At 30.8% G+C, this 20,251-nt stretch overlaps 1 protein-coding gene across 2 annotated transcripts; it reads left to right on the plus strand.

The window, feature by feature from the left end:
• Positions 1-489: 489 nt before the first annotated feature.
• LOC115879972 (putative fatty acyl-CoA reductase CG8306) lies at positions 490-19,328 on the plus strand. 2 transcript variants are annotated; one of them, XM_030897157.1, is made up of 9 exons: positions 490-585; positions 9,737-9,995; positions 11,913-12,081; positions 12,524-12,627; positions 12,694-12,892; positions 13,314-13,496; positions 14,639-14,888; positions 16,149-16,406; positions 18,943-19,328. In XM_030897157.1, the coding sequence occupies exons 2-9, from the start codon at positions 9,762-9,764 to the stop codon at positions 19,079-19,081; spliced, it is 1,536 nt and encodes a 511-aa protein (XP_030753017.1). In that variant the 5' UTR covers positions 490-585; positions 9,737-9,761; the 3' UTR covers positions 19,082-19,328. The 2 variants fall into 2 exon arrangements, with proteins under 2 accessions (XP_030753017.1, XP_030752945.1); XM_030897085.1 differs by lacking the exon at positions 490-585 and adding an exon at positions 2,851-3,000.
• Positions 19,329-20,251: the final 923 nt, after the last annotated feature.

The raw sequence follows: 20,251 nt of genomic DNA on the forward strand, positions 1-20,251 counted from the left end.
TCAGCGCAGCAGAAAAATGTTAAAACTGTCAAATTTCGGAACGAACTTTCGGATGTATGTGACAGGCTTTTTTTATTTCACACGATAACTTCAAATTTCGGATGTCGTACCCATAAAATAATTAACTAGAAAGAAGTGTCAACTCTGTGTTAAATCGTGGAAACACGATACGCCACCGAAAGCCTTCGTTGTCGCTTTAGTCTTCTTATTCAAAGGATCAAGGGCTGTGATCAAGGGGTATCCAGAGATATGGAAGGGATTCCATTCCATATCTCTGGCTACTCTTTGTCTCTGGTGTTATCTAGAAATTGATATAAAATACTATTTTACGTGTAAATACGTAAAAAAGTAGGTAAGAGTATGTAGCAATCTAGAAAAAAATGGTTTATTTATAGGGTATCCCATTTATAGAGATTTTAGACATCATAAATATCGATATATCTGAGACTTAAATATCGATCGCACATATCGATATTTTTATTCAGATATATCGATACTTTGAAAATATCGATATATTGTTGCCATCCTTGTATGTATGTGCAAGGTGAGGTTAGTTCTCCGAAAAAGAAATTGTGTTGTGATTTGGTAAGTTGATTTATTAATTGCTGGTAATTAATTTTAATTTATATTTACATCTTATTTTATGAAATGTATATTTGTGGTTTGGTTTGAGACATTGTGGAAAAAGCGGACACAAAAGTTTTCCTTGGATTTCGTTTTTTTCTATTCTAGTTCTGTTTATAATTTTAGTGTTAATTAACAATAAAATTAAACACAGTCAAACTCCATATGATAAAAACATACATTTATATGCAGTCTTGCATGTTTCAACATTCAATGTTTTAATAAATCAAAAAATTGCTTGGATTTCAAATTTATTTCATTTTAATTTTATGCTTATTGGTAATGTAATAATATTACTAAACATTTACATTTGAATATTATTAAAATTTCCATACATGTTTCTTTATTTAATTTTAATACGAACTAATGAGGCAATTCAGGTTTTTCAGGATTTGTGAATCTCTCACATACCAGCAACAAAAAAATCTTATTTACAACACCCAGGGCTAAAAAACATAGAATAGAAATAAAATAACCAGTTCATTTTCAAACTAATTTTATTTCTTTAGTAATAGAATTTTATTATTAGATTAACCTTTTATTCGCACTATAAAACTAATAATTATAGAATAAGTAGTAAAAAGTTCTAAAAATATTCAAAGATCTATTCAGTAAAAATATATTTTAACAGATTTGGGTTTAAAGATCTTTTTCTAAAATAAATATTATACTTTTTATCTTTGTTTAAATTGTAAATTAAATATTTACCAACTTGAAATAAAAGGATTAAATGCTTTAAGCTTGGTCCACACGTAATAAAAATGAAAATATCTAGGAACATCTTTGTCTAAGGTGTAAGTAACCTTAATAGTATTTTGAAAAGACATGAATTCCCCATTGAGTATCGGGATAATATACTGGGTGTTCCATTTTCCATTTAAAATAAATGAGTAACTTGTTTTGAAAAGTGACCAACGTTCAATAAAAATTTTGTTTCACCCTGTATTACTTTTCGGTTCAAATTTTAATTTGTTTTAAAGGACAATGGTTATTTTAACTACATATTAGGCTATACCACCAGGTAAATTTCAATTTAGGTAGCTTCTGTTGAAATTTAAATAAATTTATTTTTCATATTTAGAAAATGTCAAATATGGCAAAAACCTTACATTTTGGTCATATATGCTTCTTTAATAAAACTCACCTTTATTTTTCTCATAGAATCCGAAAATCACTTAATACTTAATATACATCTCAAAAATGGCTCACCCCCTATAACTTTTTTATTTTTTCAGATAAAAAAACGAGATTTGGTATGTTAGTATATGACATAAATTAAGATTGATTGACGTATTCAATTGTTTTCGGTCACTTCCTGTTTCACCGAAAATGACTACAACTTTTGATTCTTAAATGGCACCCTCGGATTTTTTTTTACTTTATTCGTTAGAAAATGGCATCTTGAATAGAATGACATATAATATGTCAACTTTTGACATTCTCGCCTAAAGAAAAATTGTATTTTAAATTTCAATCTAGAGTGTCATGGCTGTGTTAAAAACACTAACACACATGTTACAGTTTCAAATAAATCATATGCGAAAATGTCAAAAGTTGACATATGATATGTCATTCTATTCAGAATTCAGAGTGTCATTTTCTATCGGATAAAGAAAATAAACCGAGGGTGCTATTTAAAAATCAAAAGTTGTAGTCATTTCCGCTGAAACAAGAAGTGACCGTAAACAATTGAATACGTCAATCAATCCTAATTTATGTCATATACTAACATACCAAATCTCGTTTTTTTATTTGAAAAAATAAAAAGTTATAGGGGTGAGCCACTTTTGAGACGCACCCGGTATAGTTATAGAGTATTCCATTCCAAAAAAAACACAACTTTGATATGTATATAACTTGTTTTTTAAACTGTACATAATATTTAAAAAAAAACGCTCTATATTAATTTATAAAATTTCAGTTTAATATAAACTGTCCTTCTCATTGAAGCCCCCGCGTCATATGAGAGGCGCCGCCCTGTGTATTATATAAAAAATATGAACTTAAAGGTAAATATGTGAATGTATTAAAGTCCCTTATAATTTATTAATATAAAATTATAGATTTTCTCACAATTTTCTCAATAAATAATTAATTGGAATGCGTAATGAACTTTTCATAATATAATTAGTGATATTAATATTAATTAATAATATCCAAGAGAAACCACGGGTACCTGTACGTGAAAATATTATGAAACAAAGTCCGGTTTACCGTTCTAATGTCATTTTCTGCCGGCTATCGGTACTAATGTTCAGTTTAACGGGTACTAGGAATCGGATAACATCAGGCACTGTTAACTCGTACTTTAGTTTACATACGTTTAAAATAGTGTGAATTTCACAGACGTCTTTCTATATTATTTGTAATAGTAACGTAAGTTTATCTTTAAACACATTCAATTTTATAGTTATTGTGTTAAATACTATATGTTCTAGAAAAAACGGTGTCAAGTTACCTTTACTTTACTTTAGATTAGTTTATAGTAATGCCAATTTCACAGACGTTTTTCTACAGTATATCACTGAATTGTTTTTTCAAGAGGAGATTTTTTTTTGTTATTAGCATTTTGAGAAAAATGTTAATAACAAAAAATAAAAAATGTTGTTTATACTCTTCAAAATGTTCATACCGTTTTAGAGAAAATTAAAAAAAAAACATGAAAATATAGTTGAATTTTTTTGAAATCCTAAAAATCAAAACGCGTTTCTATGGTATTATAATTTCGTTCTCATTCTTTGATAGATTGTTGTTGATAGAATTCATATAGATTTAAAAAAAACATCATATTTTTCAGTGTTTTAAAATGTCGAAGAAGCACAAAATTTATTTAGTTCAATGCTACGGAAAGGGTGATAGTATTTATTGGAAAATGTAATACCGTATGATCGAAAAAAAACGACGGCGTCCAGTTGGCTTGGAAATGGCGATCGATGACATTTCCCATATAATTTTACATATAAAATGACAGCGATCTTCATTTCATAGCCATCGTTGACGCCGTTTTTATTCGATCATACGGTACTTTAACAACAGCAGCAAAGATGAAGTTAATCAAAATTAATAATAACCATAGATAAGATACTATAATATACAGGGTGGCCCGAACTGTATTCCGGAAACTTCGGCAGCATATTCTACTGTTAAAAATAAGTAAAAAAGTTCGTATAAATGTATGTCCTAAAATGGTTAGTTTCAGAGATACAGGGTGTAGAAGTTTCATTTTTATTTCGATTTTTTTTCAAATAATTTCTATGAATCTCTGAAACTAAGCATTTTAGGACATACATTTATACGAACATTTTTACTTATTTTTATCTGCAGAATCTGCTGCCGAAGTTTCAGAAATACAGTTCAGACCACCCTGTATATATGTAAATATGTAATAACCGTCTAGCAATGATGTCGAAATTATATTACCATAGAAACGCGTTTTGATTTTCTAGAAAAAATTCAACCATATTTTCATGTTTTTTTTTTAATTTTCTCTAAAACGGTATGGAAATTTGAAAAAGTATAAGCGGGATTAACTATTTTAGAACAAGGAATTTTTTTATGAAGAATGCATTTTTCTCAAAATGTCAATAATAAAAAAGTTTTTCCTGTTGTAAAGACAATTGGAGAACATACTGTATATTATTTGCAATCTTAACGCAACTTTATCTTCAAACACATTCAATTTTATAATTATTGTGTTAAGTACTATAAAAAACGGCGTCAAGTTACCCAAAGGAATAACAATGGTAGACATTCGCCATAATTTTCCGTATAAAATTTTATCGATCGTCATTTCTGAGGTAACTTGTGACGGGAATTTTTTAAAATTGTAACTGTATAGGCTTGTTTGTTTGTACTGAGATTCTTAAAGTTAATAAAAAATAAAATATTTTTGGTTTATAACAAAAAAATCTTCGTATTGCAATATTTGTTGAAGTTTGTGAGTCTTTGCGAGTGGCTGATAAGTCTAAATATGTTATTTTTATCCTTGTTAATACATATACAAGGTTATTATGTAGAATTAGATTGTTCTCTACTTGATTGATACATTTTTACATAAATAAATAATACTAAAATTAATAGAGATAATACTATATAATAATAAATCAAGACCGTTCAAAATTAAAATATAAGGATAAATTAATTCCTCTATGTCTCTATTGACTTAAATAAAAAATGTGTATGTTATATTTTTATCTGCAGAATATGCTGTCGAAGTTTCCCGAATACAATTCGGCCCACACTGTATAATATTTCGATTTTTTTTTCTAAAATTATTTGGGAAAATATGACAAAAGATAAAAAAGCACGAATTTTTTCAATCAAGCAGACCAAAAACATCATTAATAATAAAATTGAACTGTTGTATCTGTTTGTAATTATTAATTATTTACCTTTACTAATTATTAATTTATTTTCAGTTTCTTAATGACAGACTTTCGGTAAAGTTAAAAACTTTGTACCTATATAGACATTTATTCATTTATTTTTACGATGAAAAAATAATTAAAATCTGTTGTTTATACTCTGTGGTTATTAGATTGATTGTTGGTTAGTTTTCAATTATTAGATTCATTAATAAATTAATTTAATTGTATGTAAAAATAGCATCTCGTTTTTATCAATTATACAGGGTGAGTCTTAAATATGTGCAAATATTTTCAGGGGTGATATATTTCGACCCCAGGAACACGTCTATGAGGTTTTTTTCGCAAAAAAAGATGTTGAAAATCGTGCATTTTCTTTTAAATTTCCCTGTATATTTTTCGAAAACTTTTTAGAACTGCCTGTTCACCGCAAATTTTCTCCCACGGTCTAATTTCTTAATCTAAGATATTACCATAGTTACGGCTTTACACTATGGTTACGGCACTAAAAGGGATGCAAATACAGAAAAAATCCAGTGGCTCTCAAAACTTTTCAAAAAAATCATTTTTTTAATTTTCAAACTTAAATAACTCGCTTATTTTGGACTTCTCTGAAAAATGGTAAAGGGAAAATATGTTTTTTTTATCGAGATCTACCAGCCCTGAAAATATTTGCACTTATTTAAGACTCACCCTGTATTATATAAAATGCACGGTGTCGCATATACCGATCTGCTCGTCGAAACTGCGTGGTCTGGATTTTAACGTGTAAGACAGTGATGTAAGCAGCTTAATGCAAAATCAAATGTATTAAAAAGAGATAAAAATTGGGTTGATACATGTCTCCTATGCGGTATTGCCGGATTTTGCATCAAAATTTCAAAACGCACAAGTAGACGTTTACGAAAAATGTTGCATCTAGGGTTGGAGCTTTATTTTTCACAATTAGTTACTCATTTTACTACAGCTGTAATAGATTATATTTAGCTTAGATATATTCATTTCAGTAGTATACATGAAAGTTTTTAAAATAGTTAATTTTTTTCTAGACACATTTTCCTACAAACGTAAAAACCGGCAACACTGTATGCCGCTGTTTATTTGATCTCTCTGTCTGTTAACTGGTCATTTATATTTATCTCTGTCACATGTATTAAAATACGGATCACGCAGATAAAGTGACCAGGGTTAGTATAAGAATACACAGTACTTGATATCTCGTAAACCAGAAGAGATACAGGGGTGATCAAATTAGAGAAAAGTTGCATGTTACCGAACCCTACAACGTCGTTTTTTGAAATCTTAAAAATTCCGATTAGTTCCGAATATATTCACGGAAGAAACCGAAGTTTCAAGATTTCAGTATATAGACATAGAATTACGGAAAATTTCTGAAAAAATAATTATTCCTGATAAATGTTGGGAAATTTAAATGAATTTTTAATATATCTATACTTTGGGGAGACCAATATTTTTTTCAGAATTTTCCATAGGTAGCTATTATTTTAAAGGTTAAACAAGGTACAGGACAAACACTTGCCAAACCTGATGCGTTTGCGACATAACTTTTTTATTTCCTCTTTTATTAGTTAATGACTAATTTATTGAAATATTATTTTCATTAACATAATTGTTCAATTAAAAGTTATTAAATATGTTCATACTTGCGTCAATTATATTGTTGTACAGTCTCTGGTACAGTGTTAAAATTAATTAATATAGGTAAAAGAGTCAATAAAAAACTAAGAGCGAAGTTCAAAAGTTTTTTATTTACATTATTTGATTGTAAAACGTATTTATCCAAAAATATCACTTTGGCGTAAAGTAATAAAATAAATATATATATTTTTTTAATTTATTATTTATTTTAAACTGGATTTTTAATATACAGGTTGGTCCGAATTGTATTAGAGAAACTTCGACAGAGCACATTCTGCAGATAAAAATAAGTAAAAAAGTTCCTATAAATGTATATCCTAAAATTCTTCGTTTCGGAGATACAGGGTGTAGAAATTTCATTTTTATTTCGATTTTTTCCAAATAATTTCTGAACTAATATCGATATTTATTTGAAAATTGGTGTCTGGGCGTTTTTTGACATGGGAAATTTGATTTCGAAGTCAATGTGACTCCTCCTTATAGAGGGCAGCACCTACATGCTTTTTAACTGATTTAAAGAGTAATAACTTTTCACCCGTACCTGTATTAAACTGAGTGTAAAAATATAAATGTTCGCTGTTTTTTACTTAAAAAAGATCTCTTGGTAAAAATCGCTATGAGCAACCATTCCCAAGATATTTGGAATGGAAATTATCAAAACATGTCTTCACTGTTCACTAGTTATTTGACTGAAATGATTTTTGTTAAATAATCTTAATTTTTTTATAAAAAAAATATGATAAAACAGTTACTCTGTACTTATTTCAAACGAAATTTTGAATATATTTATGCAACTTAAGGTATATTTTATGGTTTTGTTTATAATGTTTTGGGAGGTAACCGGTTTTTCTATATTAAAAATTAATAGCTTCATATGAATAAATTATTATGAAACATTTATAAACAAGACAGAAATTAAAAAAAAATCCACTGAACTTTTCACAAATAATTACTAATGTACTTAACGCGAAATAATTATGTAGTTTACGTAGGTATATTATTATAACTATTATTATTTAGTTATTCATATAATACTTATGAATAAATTATACAGAGAAATTCAAAATCTATGGTAAATTTACCGTTAGAATTAAATTTTAAAAACTGTAATATGCCGTTTAAAGGAAAATGTTACGCTATTGCTAGATTAGGGTTCAACAATCTATAGAATGTCTTATTATATCTCCAGGAAAAGCAGATTCTTGTGACCCGGTTTATATGTTGCACCATACGAATGTACTTTCATGTTTAGATATCAAATAGGTATAGTTCAATAGTTTTACATATACAGGGTGTTTTAAAAAACATGTGTCATCTCTCGTGGGGAGATTCCTCACGTAAAAATAAGATTTATTTTTCATATTAACATAGGTCCGATTCTGCTTTGTTTCGTAGCTACAGGGTGTTAAAGACTTAATATTTTGTCGATTTATTATAATTTTCTTCCAAGTACTTTTAGCGTTTCGAATGAAATTTTGAGGTTAAAATTATTGCAAAAGTTACTATAAATGCGACATATTTTAAAGCTAAAAATGTGTCGGCATATTCACCAGAGACATGCATATGGGTTATCACTGGAATATTTCTCTAAAAAAAGCATGGACGCCACTGACTTTTTTCCTCTTATTAGCGAAATAGTGTAATAGTTCAGTCATTGGGGATCAAAAAAGGGGCCTGCTTGGAAAAAAGTCCGGAAGTTTTGAAACTTTGCAGGTTTATAGGTTTTGGGGTCCCTAACTAAAATCCATAAAATGCACACTTCCAGACTTGCCGCCGGCGCCGCCATCTTGCCAAGATGGCGCCCAAAATCGGTATTTTGTGAATATCTCGAAAACTATGCGTTTTTCGCGAAAATTTGAGGAGAGCAGAATTAAAGAGAATAAAATTTCCTATAAAAAAGGTTTTATGAAAATTTTCGCTAAAGTTAACCGTTTAGGCACAAAGTCCCTGGAAATTTTACAATTTTGGGTAAAATATGATATATGTATTATGTATAGTCGATTTCCCGAAATCAAATGTCGATTAGGGTTCACTAAAACAGCACGGCAGACACGATCGACTTTGACATCAATGAACCAGATCCGTCGGGCTTGTGCAGATAAGTTAAAGTTTTTAATTTATCTAGTGGAGTAGGCCTCCGGGGAGACCACGTTAAAATAAACGCGCCATATACTTTACCTCTTGGGTGGTGTGGAAACAAGTACACATTTTCAATAATTAAAATTAATTATTCATAAATTAATGAGCGAATTACTGTAAGTCCCACTTATACAGCCAGGTACCAAGCAAGATCTATTATATAGGGTTTTTTAATCACACTCATTGTTACATTGCTAATAGTTCGATAAAATAACTATAAATTTAAAAAAAACTAGTAAAAACACAGTTAAATCGTATTCTAACAATGCAAATGATCAATCTAACCCGCTTGCAGTGCCTCTGGTGTCAAACCGAGAAACTTGCTTTAAAGTAGGGACAGAAATTTCAAATATGCCCATTGTCGATTCGCCTCCTCCTTCTAGCCTCCATAAGATATTCACAAAATACCGATTTTGGGCGCCATCTTAGCAAGATAGCGGCGCCGGCGGCAAGTCTGGAAATGTGCATTTTTTGGATTTTAGTTAGGGACCCCAAAACCTATAAACCTGCAAAGTTGCAAAACTTCCGGACTTTTTTCCAATCAAAAATCCCCAATGACTGAACTATAAGCAATTTAATGCCGATTATTAGTTGTCTCTTGATAATTTGTCGATTTCGGCCTCCTTGATGAGATAAACGGAATTTTATTAATTTGCCTTGAACCGAGTCTAATAGCAACGTATGTTGATATAAAAAATAAATCTTTACGGAGGAATTTCCCCATGAGAGATGGCACATGTTTTTTGAATCACCCTGTATAATCGGACCACTCTTACCTGGCCGGTAAAAAGTTACGTGTAGACGAAGCTTAATATTGTACGTTAATGTTTTAATTAAATTTTTGACGTTATTACGACGTCATAGTTACAATTTTTAGTTCATTAAGGAGTCAACTAGACGCTAGTACAAAAAAACTACCCAAAAAAAAACATGTTTTGATATTTTTACAGGTAGACTGTGAAAGAAACAGAAAACATGGCTTCAGCTGGTCTCAAAGAATTCTACAAAGGAAAAAACATTTTTATAACTGGGTCGACAGGCTTTTTGGGAGTGTGTCTTCTAGAAAAAATATTGAGAAGCATACCGAATCATGGAGATATTTACTTATTGCTTAGACCAAAGAAAGGGAAACAAATCAATGAAAGATTGGAAGAAATTAAAAGCAACAATATTTTTGAACGTTTGCTAAAAGATAAGCCTGTTGATGAGGTAAGTGTCAAAATCTATGAATAATAAAATTATGGAAGGAGTATATTATACCGGGTGCGTCTCAAAAGTGGCTCACCTCTATAACTTTTTATTTTTTCAGATAAAAATTGATAAATAAATTAGGATTGATTGACGTATTCAATTGTTTTTAGTCACTTCCTGTTTTACCGGAAATTATTACAACTTTTGATTTTTAAATGGCACCTTTAGTATTTTTTACTTTATTCGATAAAAATGACACTCTGAATAGAATGATATATCATATGTCAACTTTTGACATTTTCGCATATGGTTTATTTAAAAAAAAGTAACATGCGGTTCATAACGACAATTTGACTCGAAATACCGAGTGTGTGGTACCAAATTATTCGTAAAAAAAATGCTTTTTCCAAATATGCTAATCAGCCACCCTTGTTTCATTTGAAAAAAATTGAGATATGATTAAAAATACGATTTGGACATCTTTTAACCGGTCAGGACAAGACACGAAAAATATTAGACGATCAGTAGCTACCATAGCTGTGTTTTTGACGCAGCCATGGCACTCTAGATTGAAATTTAAAATACAATTCTTTTTTGAAGCTAAAAAGTCAAAAGTTGACATATCATATGGCACTCTATTCAGACTGTCATTTTTTATCGAATAAAGTAAAAAATACCGAGTGTATCATTTAAAAATCAAAAGTTGTAGTAATTTCCGGTGAAACAGGAAGTGTCAAAAAACAATTGAATACGTCAATCAATCCCCATTTATGTCATATACTAACATACCAAATCTCGTCTGTAAAAATCTGAATAAATAAATGAAAAAATAGAAAAGTTATAGAGGTGTACTGTGCCACTTATGAGACGCACCCGGTATACTACAAGGACATATAAAAATAAATAACTACAAGATTATATTTAGATTTTTGTAAACATGCGACACAATAATTGTTGTATTAGCTAAGTTATTATGCTTCTCCAACTCAGTATACAATAGTGCCCAGAAACAGCTAATTGTGTCAAAAAAATGTTAGTGCTACGAGTACAATCTGAATATTCTCTGACATTATTATTTCGCTATTTTCGTATAAAATCAAGCACATTTTTATACTGTACAGGGTGGCTCGAATTCGACGCTCATCATTGGGATTTCGGAAACCGTAACAGATACAGGATCGGTTAAATGGAGGCAAAGTTGCGCAATTTGATGCTCAATAAAATGCCGTATTGCATTTTGAAAAATTCCGAATACTTCCGAATATATTCGAAAAAAATCGGAATTTTCAATTTTGTTTTCTATTGTTTCCTGGCTTTATTTGTTAAGATAACTTAAAATGAAAAACACATTTTCATGGCCACTCTTTCTGCTCTATAACTCTGTGTGATTAAATATTGACTCTGACGTTTCGGCTTCTGACGAGCATCATCAACTTAATTTTTTTTAAATACGGACCTGATTTTTTTTCAATTTAATTAAATCCTTTCATCACTCTTAAACACTATATATAGTCACTTTGATATTTGCCGACGTTTCGTACAGAAAATTCCATCACCAGAATATTTTATGCAAAAGAAAATAAAAAATAAAAATGCAATACGGCATTTTATTGAGCATCAAACTGCGCAGCTTTACCTCCATTTAACCGATCCTGTATCTCTTACGGTTTCCGAAATCCCAATGATAAGTGTCGAATTCGAGCCACCCTGTATAGGGTGTCTCATTTTCACATTACTATGCTATTTTTTATTAAACTAGAGATGCTGCATACAGATTTTTCCTACCCCTCTTATTTGGTAGAATCTTTAGTTTCATATAAAGTAGAACAGTGATGTGAGAAGTGAGGACCGCATCTTTCTATTTCTACTAATAAGCGAAAACCCATTTAAAATACACAAAAATGCGACAGCCCGTACAGTAATTGTTTTTCTTAGGTGTTTGCACGTGTCAAAGCAGTGGCCGGAGATGTTGGAGAGGAGAATTTAGGTCTTTCTGAAAGTGATAGAAGTCTTTTACACCAAAATGTTAATGTTATCTTCCATAGCGCGGCCACTTTGGACTTTGGAGATGACTTAAATACCACTATCAATATTAATTTACTAGGTAAGTTGACCTAAGCCCAAATATAGGAGCTGATTATAACATTCTGGTCACCGTAAAAGCTGTGGTAAAAGCGTGGTCTAGAATTTAACGTGTATGACAGTGATGTAAACAGCTTAATGGAGAATCAAATGTAGTAAAAAGAGATAAAAGTTGGGTTGGTACATTTCTATGCTGTATTGCCGGATTTTACATCAAAATTTCAAACCGCACAAATAGGCGTTTACGAAAAATGTTGCATCTAGGGTTGGAACTTTATTCTTCACAATAAAGTTCCAACCCTAGATAACCGGCAACACTGTGTGCCGCTTTTTATTTTATTTTTCTGTCTGTCAACCGATCGTTCATACTACATAGTTTATAAAAAAATCTATGCTTATAACGGAGGACTCTGTTAAGTTAATTTATTTAACATAAGACAAGACTTAATATTGTTTATTTTAAGGTACAAGACGAATAACAGAACTAGCTAAAAAATGTCGCAACCTAAAGGTTTTAATACACGTAAGCAGCGCTTACGTAAACTCATACTTGAACGAAGCTGAAGAGGTAATTCTAAATTTACTTACGCGAAAAACTATAGATTAAAGTATCTATTTTGTGACTAAATTATAGATAATTTATCCCCTACCCAGAGACCCAGAGGAATTAATCAAAATTGTAGCGAAACTAAATCCAGAAGAATTAGAAAAACAAACTCCAGAACTTTTAGGCAAACACCCAAACACCTACACGATAACGAAACATATGGCCGAACACGAGGTACAAAAGTGTGAGGAACTTTTCCCCTGCACTATCGTGAGACCTTCCATGAGTAAGGATACTTTCAAATATACCGGGGGACTCAAATATAAGACCGTACACATACTACTCGATATCTCGTGAACCTGAAGAGATACAGAGATGATTCAATTACGGAAAAGTTTCGTCTTGTTATGCTCTACAACGTCGTGTTTGGAGATCTAGAAAACTCCTATTACTTCCGAAGATATTAACGAAAGAACACGAAGTTTCAAAATTTTGTTTTTATTTTTTTCAGAAAGATATGATTTGGTTTGTTTTTAATCGGATGTTTCGTTTCTGAGATACACGTAAGACGCAACTTTTCTCTAATTTAATCATCTCTGTATCTCTTCTAGTTTTCGAGATCTCTATGGTATGTGGATTTTTATATTATAAGCCACCCTGTATATTATGTCCGATATTTCCTGTATTTTATATGATGTTTTTTGCAGTTGTGGGTGCCTTTAAGGAACCGGTACCAGGCTGGACTATTAGTAAAAATGGTCCTCAAGGTTTTCTGATGGGTGCATCCAAAGGTGTCATTCGGCGATTACCCGTGGCTAAACAACTAATATACGACTATATTCCCGTCGATATAGTAGTTAATAATCTCCTGGCAGCCGGATTTCATTCAGGTATGTTTGTGCTTTAATGCAAAATATATTTTTTTAGTTATTAAATAGATGTTTGTTGCTTAAAAAGACTAATATAACGTAATGATCAATATCTCGTAAATGGTAATATTAAGACAAAATCTAACTAAGCTACTGGATTCCCCGTAAAAAATTATGTAAGAATCTGTTTTTACTTTCTTAATAAGTTGTCAGACAACTGAGATTCAATGTCAGTTGTGTCAGAAAATATGTCATGTGTATGAAAAGAATGTCAATGTTTAGAAATTGCATAATTTTCAAAATCACCCTGTATCATGGAAACCTCGAGAGATAGTTTTTCTAAAAACAAGGAATATTGAAAAAAAAATTTGTAAAAATATTTTTTATACAGGTTCCGGCAATAGTGCGTCGGGCATCTGTAGCTCCTAGAACAAAAAACTTTGGAATTTTGTGTAAGTGTAGACCTAAAGTATGTACTAGGATGTATTTCAGGAAAATATTTTTAACTTCTACAGGGTGGCTCGAAAAAGTGTGAGTGGATCGGGATGATTTTTTTAAAACGGAACACTGTATATTATTACATTTTTGGTTTCGTTTCAAATCACTTTACATAATCCTAAGATATGAGTAAATATATTTCTGGAATTTCAGAGATATTAATAAATAAATAAAAAATATATTTTTTTCAAGAAAATGCAAATTTTTTGTATTTAAAGTACTTCAAAATTTTTAATGGTTTCGCAGATATACGCAGTATTATTTCATTGGCTCTTTCAACGGCAAAATACGAGCGAAAAATCATTGGGTGGCTTTGATAGAAATTTACTGTGGAAAATGTCATATGAAATATAAAACCGCGAATATCTGCAAAATCGTTAGAAATTTTGAAGTACTGTATATATAAAAATTGTTCATATTTTAATTCTCCATCTATTGAAAAAATAATATACAGGGTGTTCCATTAAAAAAACGATCCTGATCCACTCACACTTTTTGAGTCATCCTGTAGTTAAATTATTTTTTTGAGATACATTCTAATACATACTTTAGGTTTGTACTTATACAAAATCCGTAAGTTTTTTTTTATTATAGGAGCTACAGATGCCCGAGGTACTGTTGCCGGACCCTGTATAATTTGAGGCTTAAGGCATGTTCTGTTTTAGGTGCCACCCAATCAAAGAAGACCCAAGTCTATCATAGCACGTCCAGTACAAGAAATCCCTTCAAATGGGACTATGTAGAAACCAGGATTAACGATAATCTTCATAAATACCCTTTGAAATCCGCCGTATGGTATCCACATTTAAAATTGCTGCCGTCAGTAACTTACTATAAGATATCGGCGCTTTTTGTCCATTTTTTGCCAGCTATCATTTTGGACACCATAACTAGACTGACTGGTGGACGTCCAATGTAAGTTTAACAATAAGTCAATTCCTTTTTAACAGCCATATTGAGATAAAAAAAAACACCTCATCACTGAGTTCGCTGAGAAGACAACCATTCGTGCTATATACAGGGTGGTCTGAATTGTATTCCGGAAACTTCGGCAGCATATTCTGCAGATAAAAATAAGTAAAACAATTTGCATAAATTTATGTCCTAAAATGCTTAGTTTCGGAGATACAGGGTGTAGAAGTTTCATTTTTATTTCGATTTTTTCCAAATAATTTCAGAAGTAACGTCAATATTTGGATGAAAATCGGTATCTGGGAGGTTTTCGACATGAGAAATTTGATTCTAATGTCAAGGTCTCCTATTTGTAGACGGCGCCACCTACATATTTTTTAACTGGTTTGAAGAATAATAACTTTCGTCCGTACCTGTATAAAACTACTGGGTAAAAAAATATACATTTACGACGCTTTTTACATAAAAAAGGTCTCTTGGTAAAAATCGCTTTGAGCAACCTTAATTAACATCATGTTTAATTTATGTCAATGATCTCAGGTATGTATAATTTAGATTCCAAATATCTCGAAAACCATTATTCGTAGCGATTTTTACCAAGAGACCTTTTTTACCTTTTTTTACCTTACTAGTAGGAGTCATATTGACATCAAAATCAAATTTCTCATGTCAAAAAACTCCCAGACACCAATTTTCATCCAAATAATGACGTTAGTTCAAAAATTATTTGGAAAAAATCGAAATAAAAATGAAACTTCTACACCCTGTATCTCCTAACCTAAGCATTTTAGGACATACATTTATACATACTTTTTCACATATTTTTTTAACTGCAGAATATGCTGCCGAAGTTTCCGGAATACAGTTCGGACCACCCTGTATAATAAACTTTGGTACAACTGATATCGGGGATGGAGAACTAACCTCTATAAAACCGTCTCAGATACTGGCTTTTGTCAAAGCCCTGAGACTGTATGATGAGTTATAACTCAAGAAAGGGGGACACAATAATTCTACAAGGTCGCGGTGATTACCACTATAACTACCCCTCTCCCATACAATCTACCATCATCGGTCGTTCAAAGCCTACTTAACACCTTTTTTTTTGGAACATACGGTATTTATTATTTGTCTTGAACGAAAAAAAAATACAGAAATAACTTATTATCGTTTATTTTTAAATTAACTTTAACCTTGCATCGATATAATAATTTATGAAAATTATATGTTTCATTATTCATTAATAATAATTTCATATTTTAGCTTAATGAAACTTCATAGAAACGTAAACACATCATTAGATCGTTTGGAAAAGTTTATTTTTACCGAATGGAAATTTTCTGCTAAGAATACCACAGATCTGCAAACGTGGCTGAATAAAAACGACCAAGAAGAATTCAGCCTGGACATATCTTCTTTGGTATGGCCTGCATACTTCGATGACCTTACCCTCGGTGCCAGAATTTATCTTAGCAAAGACCCAGTAAAAACTTTGAACTCCGCCAGACAAAAAGATAAAATGTAAGTTCTGTTTTTTTTAATGTATTTTGTGAAACTTCCCTAATTCGAATCTCTAAGTAATGGACCCTTTGAATAAAATTATTCAGGAAGGAGTATAATGTATCCATGTATTCATCCATGGTATTATAGACAAAGGTAGGGCTCTAGGGTGGGATCCTTGACGGTTCTGTTTGACGATTCATTTGACATATATTTGAAATTTTGTGGATTTGTCAGTCTTTACTGAGCTTATTCTACGTTATTTATTATTTATTCTACAACTGGTAGTTGTTTAGAGGTAATAAATCTAGAAAGAAATTGTGACAGAACTTAAATTTACAGTGATACTATTGCGATTTATCGAAAAAGTCTAAAATAATTGGTTGTGTAGAGTGCGGTAGATCTAGGGTTCCCAACTTGAGCATCGGCGATTCCGGGACAATTATGTTTAAGCTTTTAAATAATTGAAACAAAACATTAAATATTAGAAATTAAAATATATTATGTGTGTAGTACACACTTTTTTAGTTTCCAGGTCCCGGCCAAGACAAAACTTTCGCCGGGACAAACTTTCTGATTCCTGGTTAATCCCGGCCAAACCGGGACGGTTGGGAACCCTAGGTAGATCTCGGTCAAAAATCGAGGGAAATAATGGAATAACTTTTCGCTAGTAAGTGACTATATATAATACTAAGGGTCGGCATTTCTGGTCTTGGGTGCCGGTTTTCATGTGTACGAAGAGTACGGCCAACACGCTTAGTAAAATAAGAAAACTGGTTAAAAACAACAAGAGACGACGCATGACGGATTTATATTTAAACCCATCCATAGTTAACTTAAAAATTATTAGAAACTTTTTTTAGTAAAATAAATAGATTGGTATGGGACGTCATCTGCTTTTTTTCTGTCATCGTCTGTCGAAATCTTACCTGAGAAAAAAAACAGAGTATACTTGTCAAAAATTAATAGAGATGTCAAAGAATTAATAGATACGTCAATTTGATTTACCTGCTTCAGTAGCGTTTCGGATGGTTGTCTTAATAAGTAATTATTATTATAACTTATCTGTTTTTATTAGAACTATATATTTGTATAACAATTTTAATAACTACCAACATTTATTAACAACGTAAAATAAAACAACAAATTATTGAGTACATCATATTTTTACACGTTTTGAATAAATTTAGAACGGCACTGATAAACCGGAATTTAAATCGGCCATTTTAGGTCACCGTTGCGGTCGATCTAAGTTTTTTGATATGCTCCTTCCTTAATCTTTTTGTTCAAAGGTATAGGGAAATAAAAAAAAATAAGCTTGATTTTCATGCGTCCGTTATCCGTTGATACAATGGTCCGCTCTGATTGGTCATAGCGTTTTCACGCCATTTTCATTCGTAAATTTTTTATTCCAACCCGTCAACGGAGAAAGATATACGATAACGGACGTTTTGACACTTTTTTTTGCAAATTTAATCTAAAATAATAAAAACTAATAAATAATATAATAGTACAAGAGCTAGTAACGTCGGGAAAACGAGAATTTTCAGAAACTGGTTCTTTAATATATCTTTTGCTATGCTCTCCTGACCAAAGTGCGGGCTGTCTGGCTGCCGGTAGACTACTGCGGTTCACTACTGCGTATCACATCTGTATAGGGTATCCCATTTTCGTGGGTTTTATGGTATTTTTCGTTTATGAGTAGATACAATGATGCGATTTTCACATTACTTTGCTACTTTTTTATGAAACTAAATATGCTACACATATGTTTGTCCTAGCATCCTTAGTTCCTGAAATACAGGGAGAATTTGTGATGCGCAGTAGTGAACAGATGTTGAATACAGATATGATGCGCAGTAGTGAACGCAACGTCTACCGGCAGCCAGACGGTCCGCACTCTGTTCAGGAGAGCATAGCAAAAGAGATATTAAAGAACCATGCAGCTTTCTTAAAATTCTCTCTAGAAAACGTTGCTAAAGCTTGATTTTCATGCATCCGTTGTCCGACGATACGATGATACGATATTAATTTTATTGGTTGAATTTAAAGACTTTGGTTGGTTAGAAACGGTTAACCAATCGAAGCCTTTAAATACAACCAATGAAATTAATATCGTATCAACGTATCGTCGGACAACGGATGCATGAAAATCAAGCTTAACTCTTAGACTATAAGTAAAACAGCGAAATCATTATGGAAATGAAAATTTAAAATGACACCAATCACATGCAAAACGTACATCCGATGAACGGAGGCATGAAAATGCAATAAATTTAAAAACTGCGTAATTTTCTAACCAATCGAAGTCTTTAAATTCAACCAATAAAATTAAAATTAATATCGTATCGTCGGATAACGGATGCATGAAAATCAAGCTTTAGTTAATTAAGACATTGCAGCCAAAGACATTATCAAATTCAATTTCTAATAAAAAAGAAGATATACTAATTAAATAATAAAAAAAATAAACTTAATTTATAAAAATATTCGAATTAGGGAAGTTTTATATATATTTTTTTCATGTAGTAAATTTTTTTTTGTTTATTTTTTTTAGTTTACTTGGAATACATCTTCTCGTCCAAGGCGGTATAGTGTTTCTCTTTTGGTACATATTTTCAGGAATTTTAGGCCTATCTCTGAAGCAATCCTTCTTATTAGTTCCAGCAATTGTTGGTTTGCTTAATCTTTTATAAAGAAATAAAAAATATATATTGAAAAGTTGTGAGGCAAGAAAAATTATATAGGGATAAGAGAAATCATTTCATTGAATTGTTTGAAAACTATATAGTATTAATTTAAGCATTTAATAATGGTAATTTACTGCTTTTTGATGCTTTACGTTAAAATATCTCGTTCATATACTAGAAATCATTAGTTTTGTAATGTATATTAATTTAATAAGAATTTTTTATTATGTGAAATTAAATTACTAAGTCTGTATTGTTGTTTTTATTGTTATGTTCTTGTAAACAGTGTGTGCACTATGTGCGCATATTTGAAGTGAAACTTCTTACTAACAGCTATTAAATTGAAGGTTTGAAGGGCATGCATTGTTTAAAAAGGTGTCATATAATGCTGTTTTAATATAAATATTATTTTCAACTTATTTCTGTAATCTGTACATTTTCTGTTTCCTCAATAGCCTGCAAATTTTGTGAAATACCACCCAAAATACACAATTTTTTAATGAAATGAGCGAACTATATCGACAATATTAGTATCTGTACATTTGGAAAATTTGTTACATCTTTAAAAATAATCTAAAATGTCAATACATATTCCATGGGTATATTGATAAATGGGGTCTAAATTATAAGAAAATTCATTTTCTACGAAAACTTTAAGAGATAGGTAAAAAATGATATAATACAATTTGATAGACATATTAAATAAATAGATAGTCGATTAAATTAAGCATCTGATTCTCGTACAATATACAGGGTGTTCCAGTTAAATTAAACAAGTTATTGCCATTTAAAGTTAGTAATTATTTAAAATAAATTTTTAGATACTCTGTATAAGGTAGTATTATTTTTATTATTGCAACACAAAATTTGGTAAATAGAAAATTTTCATTTCAATATTTAGTTTTAAAAACTTAAATACGTCTAGAGAAATTAAAGCCTTATAATTGTTACGATATTATCACAAAATCGTAATTTCAAAAAAACGGTAATATTAAAGTGCGGCAAACCTTAATTTTAATCGTAGAAACTAAAAATGTAATAATATGCAGGGTACCATTTAAAAAATACAACTTTGATATTTTTATTTATTTGTTATACTCTGTACCTTTTGAAAATAATTTTAAATTGTAGCTTTGGTAGTCCTCCAACGATACAATCACTCATAATTTTAAAAAT

The sequence above is a fragment of the Sitophilus oryzae genome, unplaced genomic scaffold (assembly GCF_002938485.1).
Source record: "Sitophilus oryzae breed Bouriz unplaced genomic scaffold, Soryzae_2.0 scaffold_1000_pilon_pilon, whole genome shotgun sequence".
NCBI lineage: Eukaryota > Metazoa > Arthropoda > Insecta > Coleoptera > Curculionidae > Sitophilus > Sitophilus oryzae.